Source organism: Haemorhous mexicanus, chromosome 10 (genome assembly GCF_027477595.1).
Source record: "Haemorhous mexicanus isolate bHaeMex1 chromosome 10, bHaeMex1.pri, whole genome shotgun sequence".
Taxonomy (NCBI): Eukaryota; Metazoa; Chordata; class Aves; order Passeriformes; family Fringillidae; genus Haemorhous; species Haemorhous mexicanus.
Genome location: NC_082350.1, coordinates 7091111 through 7104530, shown reverse-complemented (window position 1 = coordinate 7104530; position 13420 = coordinate 7091111). Strand labels below are relative to the sequence as shown.

General features: G+C 44.3%; 1 protein-coding gene across 3 annotated transcripts in view; it reads left to right on the top strand.

The window, feature by feature from the left end:
* VPS8 (VPS8 subunit of CORVET complex) overlaps window positions 1–13420 on the top strand; it is a 66514-nt gene that overhangs the window by 13343 nt on the left and 39751 nt on the right. For 2 of the 3 annotated variants that reach the window (XM_059855141.1, XM_059855139.1), the window contains exons 9-24: window positions 277–344; window positions 934–1087; window positions 1190–1249; window positions 2051–2158; window positions 2956–3036; window positions 3546–3716; window positions 4398–4472; window positions 4944–4979; window positions 7207–7297; window positions 8360–8406; window positions 9288–9377; window positions 9773–9819; window positions 10312–10534; window positions 11272–11361; window positions 12491–12542; window positions 12801–12843. In XM_059855141.1, the coding sequence (XP_059711124.1) occupies window positions 277–344; window positions 934–1087; window positions 1190–1249; window positions 2051–2158; window positions 2956–3036; window positions 3546–3716; window positions 4398–4472; window positions 4944–4979; window positions 7207–7297; window positions 8360–8406; window positions 9288–9377; window positions 9773–9819; window positions 10312–10534; window positions 11272–11361; window positions 12491–12542; window positions 12801–12843 (1436 nt within the window). The remainder of the gene's footprint in view (window positions 1–276; window positions 345–933; window positions 1088–1189; window positions 1250–2050; window positions 2159–2955; window positions 3037–3545; window positions 3717–4397; window positions 4473–4943; window positions 4980–7206; window positions 7298–8359; window positions 8407–9287; window positions 9378–9772; window positions 9820–10311; window positions 10535–11271; window positions 11362–12490; window positions 12543–12800; window positions 12844–13420) is intronic. The other variant, XM_059855140.1, reaches the window with a different exon arrangement.

Sequence of the window (13420 nt, the reverse complement as noted above, 5' to 3'; positions counted from 1 at the left end):
TGCAGTTCTGAGCTGCAGCATAAAGTAGTGGGGCTTTGGTACCAAAATCTGACAACAGGGCTTGCTGGGGAAATGAAGGTGAAACACAAACCTTGCTTTTCTTGCACGTCATAAAATAATGCCAGTAATTGTCTGAACTTGGTATGTTAAAGGTGTCTTTCTGTAGGTGCACTGCTTGTATTCTGTGTGTTGTTAGTACTGCCATAGCATGTGCTTTTATATCCATTTGTTGTAGTTTTTTTTCTTAGGGCCATTTTAATCTCGTTTTCTGCTCAGTTTACAGATGATCCAACACTCGCAATTTGCAATGACAGCGGAGGCTCTGTGTTTGAACTGTCATTTAAGTAAGACAATAACTCTCTCCAGAGAAAGTACAAGAAACCAATTCTGGGTCATGGTTTCTGAAACCTAAGGAGAAAAAACCCATTGAAACTAAAGTTACTGCCTGCATGCTGAAGGTGTAATTTAGGGCTGCAGTGTAATTTCTCAGCTGAAGCAAGCTGCTGTGTGGCAATGCAATAGCCAAAGGGTAGCCTTGGTTGTTAAGGTGTCACTGTATTGTCCAGAATTTGACACTCCTTGTGGGCTCTTGGTGGCTGTCACAAAAGTGCTGCCTCTTGTTGTATCTTGGCTCATTAGTGAGAGCTGTCCTACAGTAGCTGCTCCTTTTACTCTTAGCCTCTTCAAGAGGAGGGATGACAAGGAGGAAGGATTGACAGTTAATCTGAAAGTCCAGGAATTTCCTAAACCTTATTCTCAGATAAGATCTTAAGGAATTCTTGCCTGTATCTGTGCAGCTGTATGGGTTTGCCTCCAGTTTCCTGTCAGAAGTGATCTCTGGAGCTGTGCAAGGGGCTTTTTAGAAGGAGTGTTTATGAAGGATCACTCCTGAGATTGTTGGGCTGCCACCAAGCTGATCTGTGCTCTTTGCAGGAGGGTTATGGGAGTGAGGACGTGCGAGTCTCGGTGTCTCTTCAGTGGCTCCAAGGGGGAAGTTTGCTGTATTGAGCCATTACATGCAAAGGTTGATTTGAGAGACCATCCTATCACCCAGTATTCACTGCTGGCCATGGCCTCCCTCACCAAGGTAACTTGCTGCTTGTGGGAGGCTTGATGTGAGAGATCACAAAGGAGAAGCTCTCTGTTGCATACTCAGACATTTTATTTTGCCTTCCTGCTTTCCTTGAAGATCCTGGTTATTGGCCTGAAGCCATCTCTGAAAGTGTGGATGACCTTTCCCTATGGCCGTGTAAGTAATAGAGCCAAACAGGTGCTTTTTGGGTTATGTACAAACACTTTCTTGGAGGGAAGGAGAGGAGATCAGGAGCAGGTATTTAGTACCACTGCCTTCCACAGCACTGTGGAGTTGCAGTGATAATCTGTGGGTCTGATGTGTGGAGGTTGTGGCAGAGAGGAGGTGAGAAGGCTGCTTCCAGCTGTACCTCTGTGAAGATGCTGATTTTCTCAAATAAGCAGGAGGGAGTCCCTCAGCTTCTTGTCTTTCCTGCTGCAGGGTGTATGCATCCACACATGGGATTTTGACCTGATTATGTCTACAATCACCTTGGACTGGGGCCACTGTTTTATATTAGAACCATACAACAGGCCCCTTAATTACAGGGACAGGAGCCAAGAGGAATTTGAGCATTAAGCAGTCTTCTAAACTCTTGATTACTCACTTTCACTGGTGAATGGCCTAATTCCTCTTGTAAAAGCAGCTGGGGACAGATGTGGGATGGGTTATGCTAGGATAATGGAGACAAGGGGGATATCAAGCTGCAGCTTGTTGTAGTCCATGTATCCTTGTGGGATTGGATCCACCCTGAGCAGCTCAGACACCAGTGGTGTTCTGTCTGGGTATCCACTTTGCCAAGGGCTCCCAAGTGTGTGGCTGGACCAAAGAGCACAAACTGCTGTCAGGAGTTTGCTTTGCAGCTCCTGTGTGTACCAGGCACAGGCAGAAGTGAGAAGCAGCTGATGAGCCACGTGTCCTGGAGCTGAGGGTCTGCCTGGTGTGCCTTAACCACTGGCTGTGCTTTGTGTGTGACAGATGGACCCTTCGAGTGTCCCTCTGCTGGCGTGGCACTTTGTGGCTGTGCAGAACTCGGTGAACCCCATGCTTGCCTTCTGTCGAGGAGATGTCGTGTACTTCCTTCTGGTGAGCCTGGGCTGTTCTGTGCTGCTTTCAGGTGGTCACATCTCATCCACACAGTCAAGAATTGAGCCTCTATCTCAGTGACAGTGTGATAGCTGAGCATGCTGGGAACAGCTGCAGCTTCCCACTGGCTTGGGAAAACCAGCCTGATGGTCACTGCTGTTCAGCTGCAGTGGTGCCTTTGCCTGGAGGCATGAGATTTACCTGTTCCACAAGTATGGATTTGCAGTGTGCTTCTACTGGAGATATAAGTGTGTGGATTGTTTTCCAGGAGAGCACATGAATTTGAGACACCATCTTAGTTTTTGCTTTAAAACATGGGTCTGGAAAACAACTGTTTAAAACAGTAAGAAAAGATCTTTCAGTCCTGTTGATGTGTAACTTGAGGGCATGGTGCTCATGCTGTTTAGATCTGCAGCAGTTACACATGCAGATGTGATTGTCTGGAGACAATTCCATGCTGATTTCAGTATGAGAACAATACCTGGGCTTCTGAAAATCTGGCATTTTGGCTTTGGAGCGCCAAGTTTGTTTTCCAACTCTGCTATCATGTTGGACCTTAAGCTTTGTTTAAGCACCCAGAGGCATTGTCTGGATTGAATCCTCTTTCTCCTCTCTCATCTCCCCTGGTAAAAGTGGGGAGAAAGAAACGGGTACATGTTTAAACTTTTCTTGCTGAGATGCTTGTATGGGGGGTGCTGAAGATTTCCTGGAGTCAGTGTGGTGCCCTGTGGGAACTAAGAGGCTGAGCTGAAGGAAGTCCTTGAGTCTAAGTCAGCCTTGTTTGATTTCTCTTTTAGGTCAAGAGAGATGATAGTGGGGCAATACATGTCACAAAGCAGAGGCAGCTTCATCTGCACTATGATCTCATCAACTTTACTGTAAGTCTCAGTACTGCAGAATGGTTAATTTTTTTTTGCACTAGTTTTCTTGTAAGTGTATCTCAGTAGCCCTTATTTCTGTGCTCTTGGCTGTGTTTTTCTGGTGATAACTAACTGAAAATGTCCTCATACTTGGGACTTTGGAAAACCAGCACAGTGTGGTAACCACCTGTGAACAGTGGTGTAGTTGTCCTGGCTGTGACACCTCTGGATAGAAAGTGTGCTGGAGCATAAACTGTGTGCCAAGAGGACAAGAGCTCTGGTGGATTGCCATCTGTCTACAACTGTTTTCTGTGAAGATTCCATGTAGTTTCTCTGCAGAAGGACCCTCATTATCTCTGCCTTTGAAATGATGTATGTGTGCAGTTGTGAAGTGGCTGTGTAGGGTAACAAAGCTACTGGCTGTCCCAGAATTCCCAGTAGAGGTACTCAGGGATTTGGCCAGAGCTTCTTTCCTTGGCTCTAATGGAGAATGCATTGCTGAAATGTGGAATTTGGTGCTTTTGCAGTGGATCAACTCACGGACAGCGGTGCTGCTGGACAGTGTGGAGAAGCTGCACGTTATAGACCGTCAGACTCAGGAGGAGCTGGAGACCATTGAGATCTCAGAGGTTCAGCTGGTCTACAACAGCAGCCACTTCAAGTCTCTGGCCACAGGGGGCAATGTCAGCGAGGCCTTGGTAGGCACTGGTGGCCTCTTTGTGTTTGCAGCTGTGTTTGATGTAGGCCCTAAGTGAAAGCCTGGAGGGAAAAAAGCCTTTTTGGGAGCATCTCAGAAGCAGACATGGTGGTGATGTGGGCAGCTAACAGACAGCTCATGTTTCCTTTTGTGCATTGAAGGCTGTAGGAAGTGCTCTTCCTTTACCAAGATTTGGAATACTATGTCTAGGATAAAAGCTGATGGGCTTTATTCTTGAAGAGGAATTTCTACTTAATACACCACAGACTGGAGCACTGGTTACTGGCAGTTAAACTGCTGTTGTAGCAACTCCCACTTCAGCAGTTGTCTTCCCATCTGTGTGCCCTACACATTTGCTCTTGAGGAAGATAGGTGAAGAAGCAGGTGGCAAGGAAAGGGCTCCCATTACCTTTTTGGCACCTGAGGGTAGAGTCAGAGCCCTACTTCATCATTTTCTGGGTAGCTAGAGCTCAGCAGCACTTGAAGCTGAGTTCACAAGCAGGAGGGAGTGCCAGCAGAGCTCTTTGACTTGCTACTGCCCAGCAATCTGTGGTGTTATTTCTTCACCCTCATTTTGATTTCTGCATTGCAATGGATCTTGGAAGTGTATTTATGTTGTTTGGGAAATCTTAAAAAAAAACCAAAATGCAGTTTTACTTGCATATGATTTTTCTCCCTGTAGGCGCTGGTTGGAGAGAAAGCATGTTACCAGTCCATCAGCAGCTGTGGTGGTCAGGTCTTTTACCTTGGAACTAAGGTAAGTGGGGGGAATTTTTCAATAAAAATACAGGGCATTCGCTGTTGATGGTAGTTCTTCTAGAAAGGGCAATTTGTTTTCTCTGGAGATGTGTTTTGGGAAAAGGTTCTTTGTGCACTTATGTTGTGGGGTGAAGGAAATATGCAGTAATTTGGTTTTAGCCAGGGTATGGAGTGAGTGAGACATTGTCATAGTTTCACAATATCCTGATTCATTCTGCTCCAGGGTAATCTTAGCCTTACTTTACTGAAATGTCCTCTGCCCTAAGCTTATCTGTCTCTGTTATAAATGTGCTAGGGAATAAGCAGAAGAAAATAAGACAGCAAGTAAAACTGGGCTCCAATTTATACTGCTTGAGGGATGCTTTTTTTAGTCATCTGTACTGGCATGCTGTGGTGGGTCTGTGGGGTACTTCAGGCTGTGTGAGCAACTGCCAGTAAATAACTTTCAATTTCTTTTTTTCTTTCCTAGTCTGTTCATGTCATGACATTGAGAAGCTGGAGAGAGGTATGTTGAGAGGGAGACTCTACAGCTTAGGCTTGAATTGCTTAAATCTAGCTCAAAGGAGGGAGGGAGCATTTGTGAAGCATTTTCTGGGCACTGTGTTTAGGATTCCTGATTGCTACACAGAGCCAGTGCTGTGGATACACTGATTTTTATGGGGACACTGGGATTCCTGCTTGACTAATTTCCCAGGCTGAATGGAGACCCTGTTCTCCCAAACAAGGTATCATGCCTTGCTGTGTGTCAGCTTTTGTTAGTGCAGTGCTTGGTTTACCTGAGTGTGTGATGAAGCCTTCCACAAGCTGTGTGCAAGCTTGTGTCTGCCACACAAACATCCAGGAGTGAAAGAGAACTTGCTTCACTGGAGTTTGTCTCCAGCTACTGCAGGAGCTGCATTATAAGATCCATCAAAGACTACCTAGAAAGTCCATAGGATTTTAGGTCCTTGTTGGTTGAAGATTTTTTTTGGAACATCGTTTCTCTGACAGCTGAAACCCCATCAATGCCCACACTAAGGTTCTTAGTGATCTCTTTAGATCTGTTCCTGTGTTGTACTTTTCACTTGACTCAAACAGCTGTTTTCCTTTCTGCATCACCACTTTGCAGTATGTTTATTCAGTGTGTGCATGTTTGCTCTCAGGCTTTGTTTTGCAAGGCTAAGTAGAGCTCTTTCAGCTCACTCTTGATATTACTTTTCATTCCTTTCTTTATTTGTAGTTCCTGTTCTCTGTGTGTCCTGTGTGCTCAGTATCTTGGGCATGGGCAAGCAGTTTGCCCCATATTGCTCTGGGTAAGGTCTTACAAGTGCAATGTACAGTGTCACCCCTTCTTCATAGCCTCTGCTAGATGTGTCATTTCTTATGCATCCTTGGATCTCATTTTTCTGCTCCTTTGGCTATGTGATGTCAGTGGCTTGGGCACTCTGGAGATTCATTGCTGCCCCATAGCCAAACTGATTGCTTCTGGAAGGTGCTTATACTGTTGGGTAGAATAATTTTTCTGTTAGCAGCTTCAGGGCACATCTCTCATGTCTTTCTGTTCTTCTGTCTCACCTCACATGCTCCCAATTGGTCATCAGCAAACTTTAGTGGTAAATTCATCTTATGCCTATATGTAGAAGGCTTCAGGCCTATATGTAGAAGGCTTCAGTGAATCAAGAAGCAGCTTCTAGACTGCTTCTCAAGGACATCTGGTGGCCATTTCTTTGCAATCTCGTATTTCACCTTTAAGCAGTGACCTTCACCATTTTTCCTCTTACTTAGGTTGCTTTAGGGCTGTTGTCCTCATCTGTGGTTATAAACTCCTTCATGTGACATTGTATCAGGACCTTGAATAGGATATGAACAGTTGAGCTCTGTTGAGGTTTTAGTTACCATGGCTGCTTCTCTCTGCTAGTTTTGTCTCCTCCCATTGACCACTGATTTTGGTTTAGTAAGCTGGAATGAAGAGTCTTGTTCTGATCCATGATTTCAGGTACAGATTTTCCTGGAATTCCAAAGTCAAACACAATTTGTTCTCTGAGGCAGCTGCTTTCTAAACTGCTGTATGGTTTCTGCTGTGTGCAGTTGTGCCTCTGTCATAGGGCACTTAAGTGAGAGTTTGAATTGAGTGTGTGGTGATTGGGGTGAAGCTGAGAGTCAGTTCTTGCTGCAAGACAAGATGCTGGACTGAGACCTGGAATTTTTCTTCCCTCCAACAGTTCTTTGACACTGACCTGTCATACCAAGGCCAGTGGTGCTCAACCTTGGCTGTTAATGGTTCCCAAAAGCAGAAAAAAACCTGTGATCTTCTTCAGTCCTTGCTGACTGTGAGCTCAGGAGAAAATAAGGGTTAGGATGAGTACACACTTTGCTGAAAGCATGGCAGAGTTGTTCACTCCAAGCTGTTGTGCTCCAAGAGATGAGGCAAGGATGGGGAATAGAAAATTTTTATCCTTTATTTATCAGTTAGTGATGCTGGGGGGTCTTCGTCCATCAAGCACCTGACTTAAAATGTCCCCCCATAGGGACTAGATGTACTGGGGCCTGACATTTCTTAGTCCAGCAGAAAATGTCCATTTGAGAGAATCTCTTTGAGATCCTGTCCTTTACTGCAGTGTGGTGGGAGCTTTTGAGGTGTCTTGTTGCCTTCCTGTCAGGAACCATGACCCACTACTGGGAAATGCCAGTCTTAAAGGGGAGGGAATCATCTTTTCTGTAGCTCTGAGGTCCAGTATTCCTTGTTGTTTTAGAGAGTTGACCACCTTCTGAAACAAGAACGTCTCACAGATGCCCTGGCTCTTGCTTGGTCCTTTTATGAAGGTAAAGCAAAGGCTGTTGTAGGTAAGTTTGGACTTGTTTGCTTCTAACTGAAACCTCTGGGGATGGTTTTAAATATCTGCACATCCAAGAATCACTTTTTTAGGGGAAGAAAACAGATTTAATTGAATTAAGAAGAGAAAATAGGATGATTCTTTGAGTTTGGCAGAAGCAACCTTTATATGGAATAGTTTCTTTTTTTTTTTTAAACTATAGTCCTTTTACCAACTCAAATGAAAGTCAGGCTTGATCTGTGTGTGACTCCATGCTGTTGTCACTTTGCCATGAAGGAGGTAGATCCAGATGTTGAATATCCAACCTGCTAAAATATTCCTGAAGGCCATGCATGACCTGTAGATATCTTCCAATGTGATTTTCTGTCGGCTCTGCCAAGCAGGTGCTTTGATCCAGGTCTCTCCCCTGACTTTACAAGGAACTAAAAGAATGCTGGCTTTTGGCACCACATTTCCTACAAAGGAGGTTGCTTGAGAAGTATGTTAATTATGCCAGAAACTGCCACTTGTGTGGTCAGATTTGTACTGGACACATTGAATTTACAGCAGATAACTTCTGACGGTTTTGACAGTGGGATGCAAGTTCCCAGGACAGGATCCTGCTGTGAAATTGCTGGTATATGAAGATGTGTTTTGTTTTAGCACATGGATATAGCACAATAAAGCAGATTGTAATGCTTTGAATAATGAAAAACTGTCTTTTTGAGTTGGTATTTATGTTTTCCCCTTTTAGTGCACTTTATTCAGCTTATTTGCATGAAGACCTCCTCCAGCAATTACCCTCATGTACAGTCTTTGACAGCTCTCCATTAATTGTTCTCTCAGTATTAAACGGCACTCAGAACTGTTCTTGCCATTCCTGTGCTGGAACAGTCTTTAAGTGAGGAGAGCAAACCTTTTGGAAGAAGAGGGAGCTAAAAGTAGAACACAAAACTGTATATTTACATATCCTGACCTCTACATCTTACTGCTGGTTATGTTAGCATCTGAACTGTGGAGTTTTTTTTTATTTCTGCTGGTAGCTTAGATGAGAAAAGCTTTGGTTTTCACCTCATTCCCTCATTCTTTCTAGGCTTGACTGGGGACACAAGCAAGAGGAAAGCAGTCATTGCTGACAGAGTGAGTCCCTGAGCTCTTCCCAACTGGATTTTCATGTGTGCTGATGTGATACTGTGTTCCTGAAAGGAACAGTTTCTGTCCTCCATGGTTTAATGCAACTAACTCTAGAACATGTACATGTTCCTCTCTTGCTGAAATTGGGAGCAGAATTTTAGAAAAAATTTGGAAATACCATTTGGGTAGAGGTGGGGATAAATCTGCAGTATTAGCAATCCAATAGGAGGCATTATCATCCACACCTGGAGCTCTCTGGTCCCCTCACAGTGAAGAGAAACCTTTTGTGTAGGTAACTCTGGAGTTCCCTGACCTTTGTTTGGCACATGTCCATCAGTATGTGACTTGCTGACTCCGAGGATGGAAACTGCTCTGTGTTTCTGTGAACATGGAATAAACTCTTCAACTTATCCAGTTCAGTTTTCACAGGAACTTGCTTCTGGGAGGGGTGTGCTTAAAGTACACACTTAGTGCAGTAATTATTTAGCTGTGCTCTGTTATATTTGCAGGTAGCTGTGTTTTGCTGTGTAATATACTTTAACTTAAGCTTTGGTTAAAGTCAAAAGTCATAGCCCAGATGAGCCTAGAGCTTCAGGATGTGTTCACCAGCCTGAGAACTGGCTATTGGGCTGGCTGCTCAGCTCTGTGGTCAGTTAAAGTTAGTGTGGGCCTTCAGTATCCCTCTGGGCACTTCTGTGCCATTGTCACACCACTATCTCTTGGCAGCCTCTTCCCTCTTCTCCCTCCTGCCCACAGCACTTCATATCCAAAATGGGACAGCAGAGCTTACAGTGCTGCCAAGCCCCAAGCCAGTCTGAAATGTGCTACCAAGCAATCCTACCCTCAGTGTAGGATTTGAATGAGTTTTCTTATTTGTTGTAATTCAGATGGTTGAAATACTTCTCCATTACACCGATCGGACTCTGAAGAAATGCCCTGACCAAGGAAAAATCCAGGTTATGGAGCAGCACTTTCAGGTATGGTGCTCCAGAGGACTCTTGGAGAAATCCTTTGCTTTTTAAATTACCTTTGTTTTGCGGCAAACATTATTTGTCTGTTTTTGAAAAAAACTTGCTGTGGTTCAGCTCAGCTCTCACCTGTTGTGTGCACTCACAAAATCAGGACTTGGGTATAGTGGGTGGCAGAGCAGAACCTGTGTGCTCTCTGTGCTCTGCAGGAGTGTCAGCAGGGCTTTTTTTCCATATGCATCAGCATATGGAAAACCTGTAACTGTGCCAGCCACCAGCTGAGTCAGATACCTCATTGTTTCTGCTCTGTGTTGGCCAGGCTGCGTTTCATGCTTTGCAGGATGTGCTGCTTGGCAGGATTTTTGCCAGTCAGTCCCTACAACTTTGTTGTGTTTGTTCCCCAGGACGTGGTGCCTGTCATCGTGGATTACTGTCTCCTGCTGCAGCGCATGTAAGTCCGGCCTTGCAGGCCCGTCCCCAGGACAGACCCCAGCACCCCAGGTAGTCCCCAGTGCTGTTTCCTGTGACACCACATGGTGTAGAGGAATTGCATCACATCATTCCATGGTACATGTCACTTCACAGTTCAGAGGAGTGCCTAAAAATCCGTACTGAAGTCAGGAACCCACTGCTCACACAAAACCATCTCTTAAATTTGCATTGATGTGTTGAGGAAGAAAAGTTGCTTTGAACCAAGAACCTGCCTTGACAGATTTTTCTGTCATCCTCATCGCTTCCCTTCTAGCAGCACTTTTTTTGCTGCAACATCCATAGCTGATTTATGCTGTGTAACTTGCCCCAGTACAGGAGCTGAACAGGGCATTCAGTTCCTGAGCCTGGGAAATACAGAGAAAATGGAGTTTAATTTGGAGCCTGTGGAAAGTAGATAAGCAAAGAGATTTTAATAAAATTATTTGATAACTAAACTTCTCCTTCCTCCTAGGGATCTATTATTTAACCAGATATATGATAAGATGAGTGAGAATTCTGTAGCCAAAGGCATCTTTCTGGAGTGCTTGGAGCCATATATCTTGAGTGATAAGCTGATGGGAATCACAGCTCAAGTGATGAAAGACTTGCTGCTTCACTTCCAAGACAAGAACAGGTTGGAAAACTTGGAAGCCTGCATTGTGCATATGGATATCACCAGTTTAGACATTCAGCAGGTTAGTGGTTGTGTTGCATACTGTATTGAGCTCCTCTGAATAAATCATCAGTTACAACATTTTGTGCTTCCAAGTGGAGTATGGCATGTGGGGTTTTCCTGTGTCCCTGGGATCAAATTCAGGGAGTTGGGAATTGTGCAGTGTGGCTGTGTTTTGTTCCCCCACTTTTTGTTCTGGCATAGGTTAATGCATCAGCAGCTGAATGTGTTGGAAAATCCTTCAGGGTTATCTCCAGTCACTCTTTCCCATTCTGAGTACCTTACCTGACATCAAAGGCTGCAGGAGCACAGAAGGCTGGAGTTGTGTTTGTCAGCTTGGGTGCTTGCTTTTGCACAACAGTTAGTGGAGCAGGGAGGTGTTCCTGCTCAGCAGTCCTGTTTACTGATGGCACGGCTTTCCATTTCAAGGGTGAAGCTGCTTGGAAACTTGATGTTATGATTCACTAACCCAACCAAATTACTGCAAGCAAGGTTTTTGAAGAACTGGAATTTCAAAATTTATTCTTTAACCTCATATGAATGTTAGACTCTAGACAGATTCCATGCTTGCCGTGTGAGCAATAAGTTGAACACTCCTTTGGGGGGTTTGGGGTTTTCACAGAGGCTGAAAGTGGAAATTCTCATTCTTCTTTAAGTTGTACTCTTGGATGATGGAAGTGCAAGGACAGGGCCTGGGGAGTGAGAAAGCTGTGAGCTAGGAGCAGCTGTGTAACTTCCCTGTGCTTTGGTGCCTTGCAGGTGGTTCTGCTGTGCTGGGAGAACCGCCTGTACGATGCCATGATCTACGTCTACAACAGCGGGATGAACGACTTCATCAGTCCCATGGAGGTAGGAGAGCTGCTCCTGCAGGAGGGGTTACTGGGGTGTTCTGCACACATTCTTCCTGAGAAACAGCATTTCAAACCCAAAGCCTTATTTTATTCTCTCTGTTCTGCCTTCTTGCTCATTTCCATTTCAAGGGGAAAATCATGTGTGATATGTGCAGTTTATTTCACTGGATGCGGTATAGGAGAGAAGTGATATGTAATTACTGTGGTTTAGAGCACCAAATTCCCTGCTGAGGCAGAAATCCTCTGCAGAATTAGGGCAGGAAATAGTCATGTTAATAAAATAAAAAGGAAAGGCAGCAGAAGATAATAACATGATTATTTAAGGAGACTGCCTGTACACAATTCATAAAAAGGCCAGAAGAAAACCTTGCTTGAGGCAGGCCTTGTTCTGAGCACTTGGAAGAGATCTCTCAGCATGAAGCACAGGTCTCACTGTAAGGCTCTCTGAAGGCCCTGTTGATTCTGCTGGTTATTCTGGAGATGTGCCAATGGCTCTATAACCCCAGTGTGTTTCACCATGGAAGCACTGCTGGTGTTTTCTCAGTAGTGCTGAAATGGAGAGCTGGGACCATTAGAATGGGAAAATCTTCACCTGCCTAAGTGTTAGCAGCTGTTATCTCATTTCATTTTTCTAAGGAAGGAGGCTCTTTAGGTGGTCATAATTTTAAAAAAGACTTCTGAAAACCGAGTAGTAGCTGTCTGAGTACAAATATCTTTGCTATATAGAGGCATGTGCTTAGACAAATCCTCATTCTACATGCCCAAACTAGGCTCTGGTGACACTGCTGAGTGGTGGAAGTGTTTGTTCCAGGATATACAGGAACAGGATGTGGGGTGGATTATGCTCTGACTGACCTCTGGGACTGCTGAACATGGCTTTGCTTTACTGTGGCCTGTGTTTGGGGTTAGAGATAATGGAATGAAAGCTGTTTTTTCATAAAATCAGCTGTAACAGGCGTCTTTTGCTTTTTACATGTCTTGGAGTCCTCTGTGCCTGTTAATTAGAAGAAATGGTGATAAAGAGTTTCTGTGGAAAGACACCCCACTGATCTCTGCTTTGAAACCACACAGGTTCTTTGCTTTGAGCTTTTCCAGCTGCTTGAGCACTGCCTTTTTTCTTGTTACAGAAGCTGTTCAAAGTCATTGCTCCTCCACTGAATGCTGGAAAGTCTCTCACAGGTACAGAATGCTTTCCCTTTTAAGGTTTCTACTTTTGATACTTGATGTTTTGAATATCCCTAGTCAATTCCAATGAAGAGATGCAAAAGGGAATGCATACCCAATAATATAAGGGTCTTGGAGAGCAGAAGAGTGTTTTAGTACTGTTTGTAAAGCTGCTCTACTTTGTATGATAAACTCTGTTTTTGTGGGAGAAGACCTGCATCTCTGCCTCTTGTCTTGGTGAAGAAAGGGTGACAAATAATTTTTGTTTTGTAGATGAGCAGGTGGTGATGGGCAACAAACTGCTTGTGTATATAAGGTAAGGTTCTTCAGGAAGTATGAGGAGTTGTCTAGTGTTGGCACCAGATTTTAAACTTGCTGTAGTTGCAGAACCTTATTGGGAGCTTCAGGTTCTGAGAGATTGTGTAAAATAGCAGTGGGTACTCACTACCGCTCACTTTAATTTAAAATCCCTTCCTGTTGCATGTGATGTGCATGAATAGGAGGAATCAAGTTGGAGGCTTAGAGCCCAAGTTACTGCTGATGCACATTTTTAATTTCACTATTTGGTTTTGTTGTGTGTGAGACACAGAGCTCCTTGACCCGGGGCTCAGTAGCCTCATGTTTTGTAGCAGGCCATGTTCTGCCTTGCCTTTTGGGATAGCTGTGCTCAGCTGTTACTTGCTAGGTTTCCTGTCATTTGCAGGAGCTTGCACAGGAGGGATTCATTAGTGAATCTCCTTTCTGGAGTCTGTGCAAGATTGTGAAGTTACCTTCTGTATTACTCCAGCTTCCTTAAATTGAAATTTTTGCAGGAGTTACTGAGTTCTCCCATTATTTTCCTGCTGTGGAATGACTGCAAATTCATTCAGTGCATTGGCTCAGTGTGTATTAAC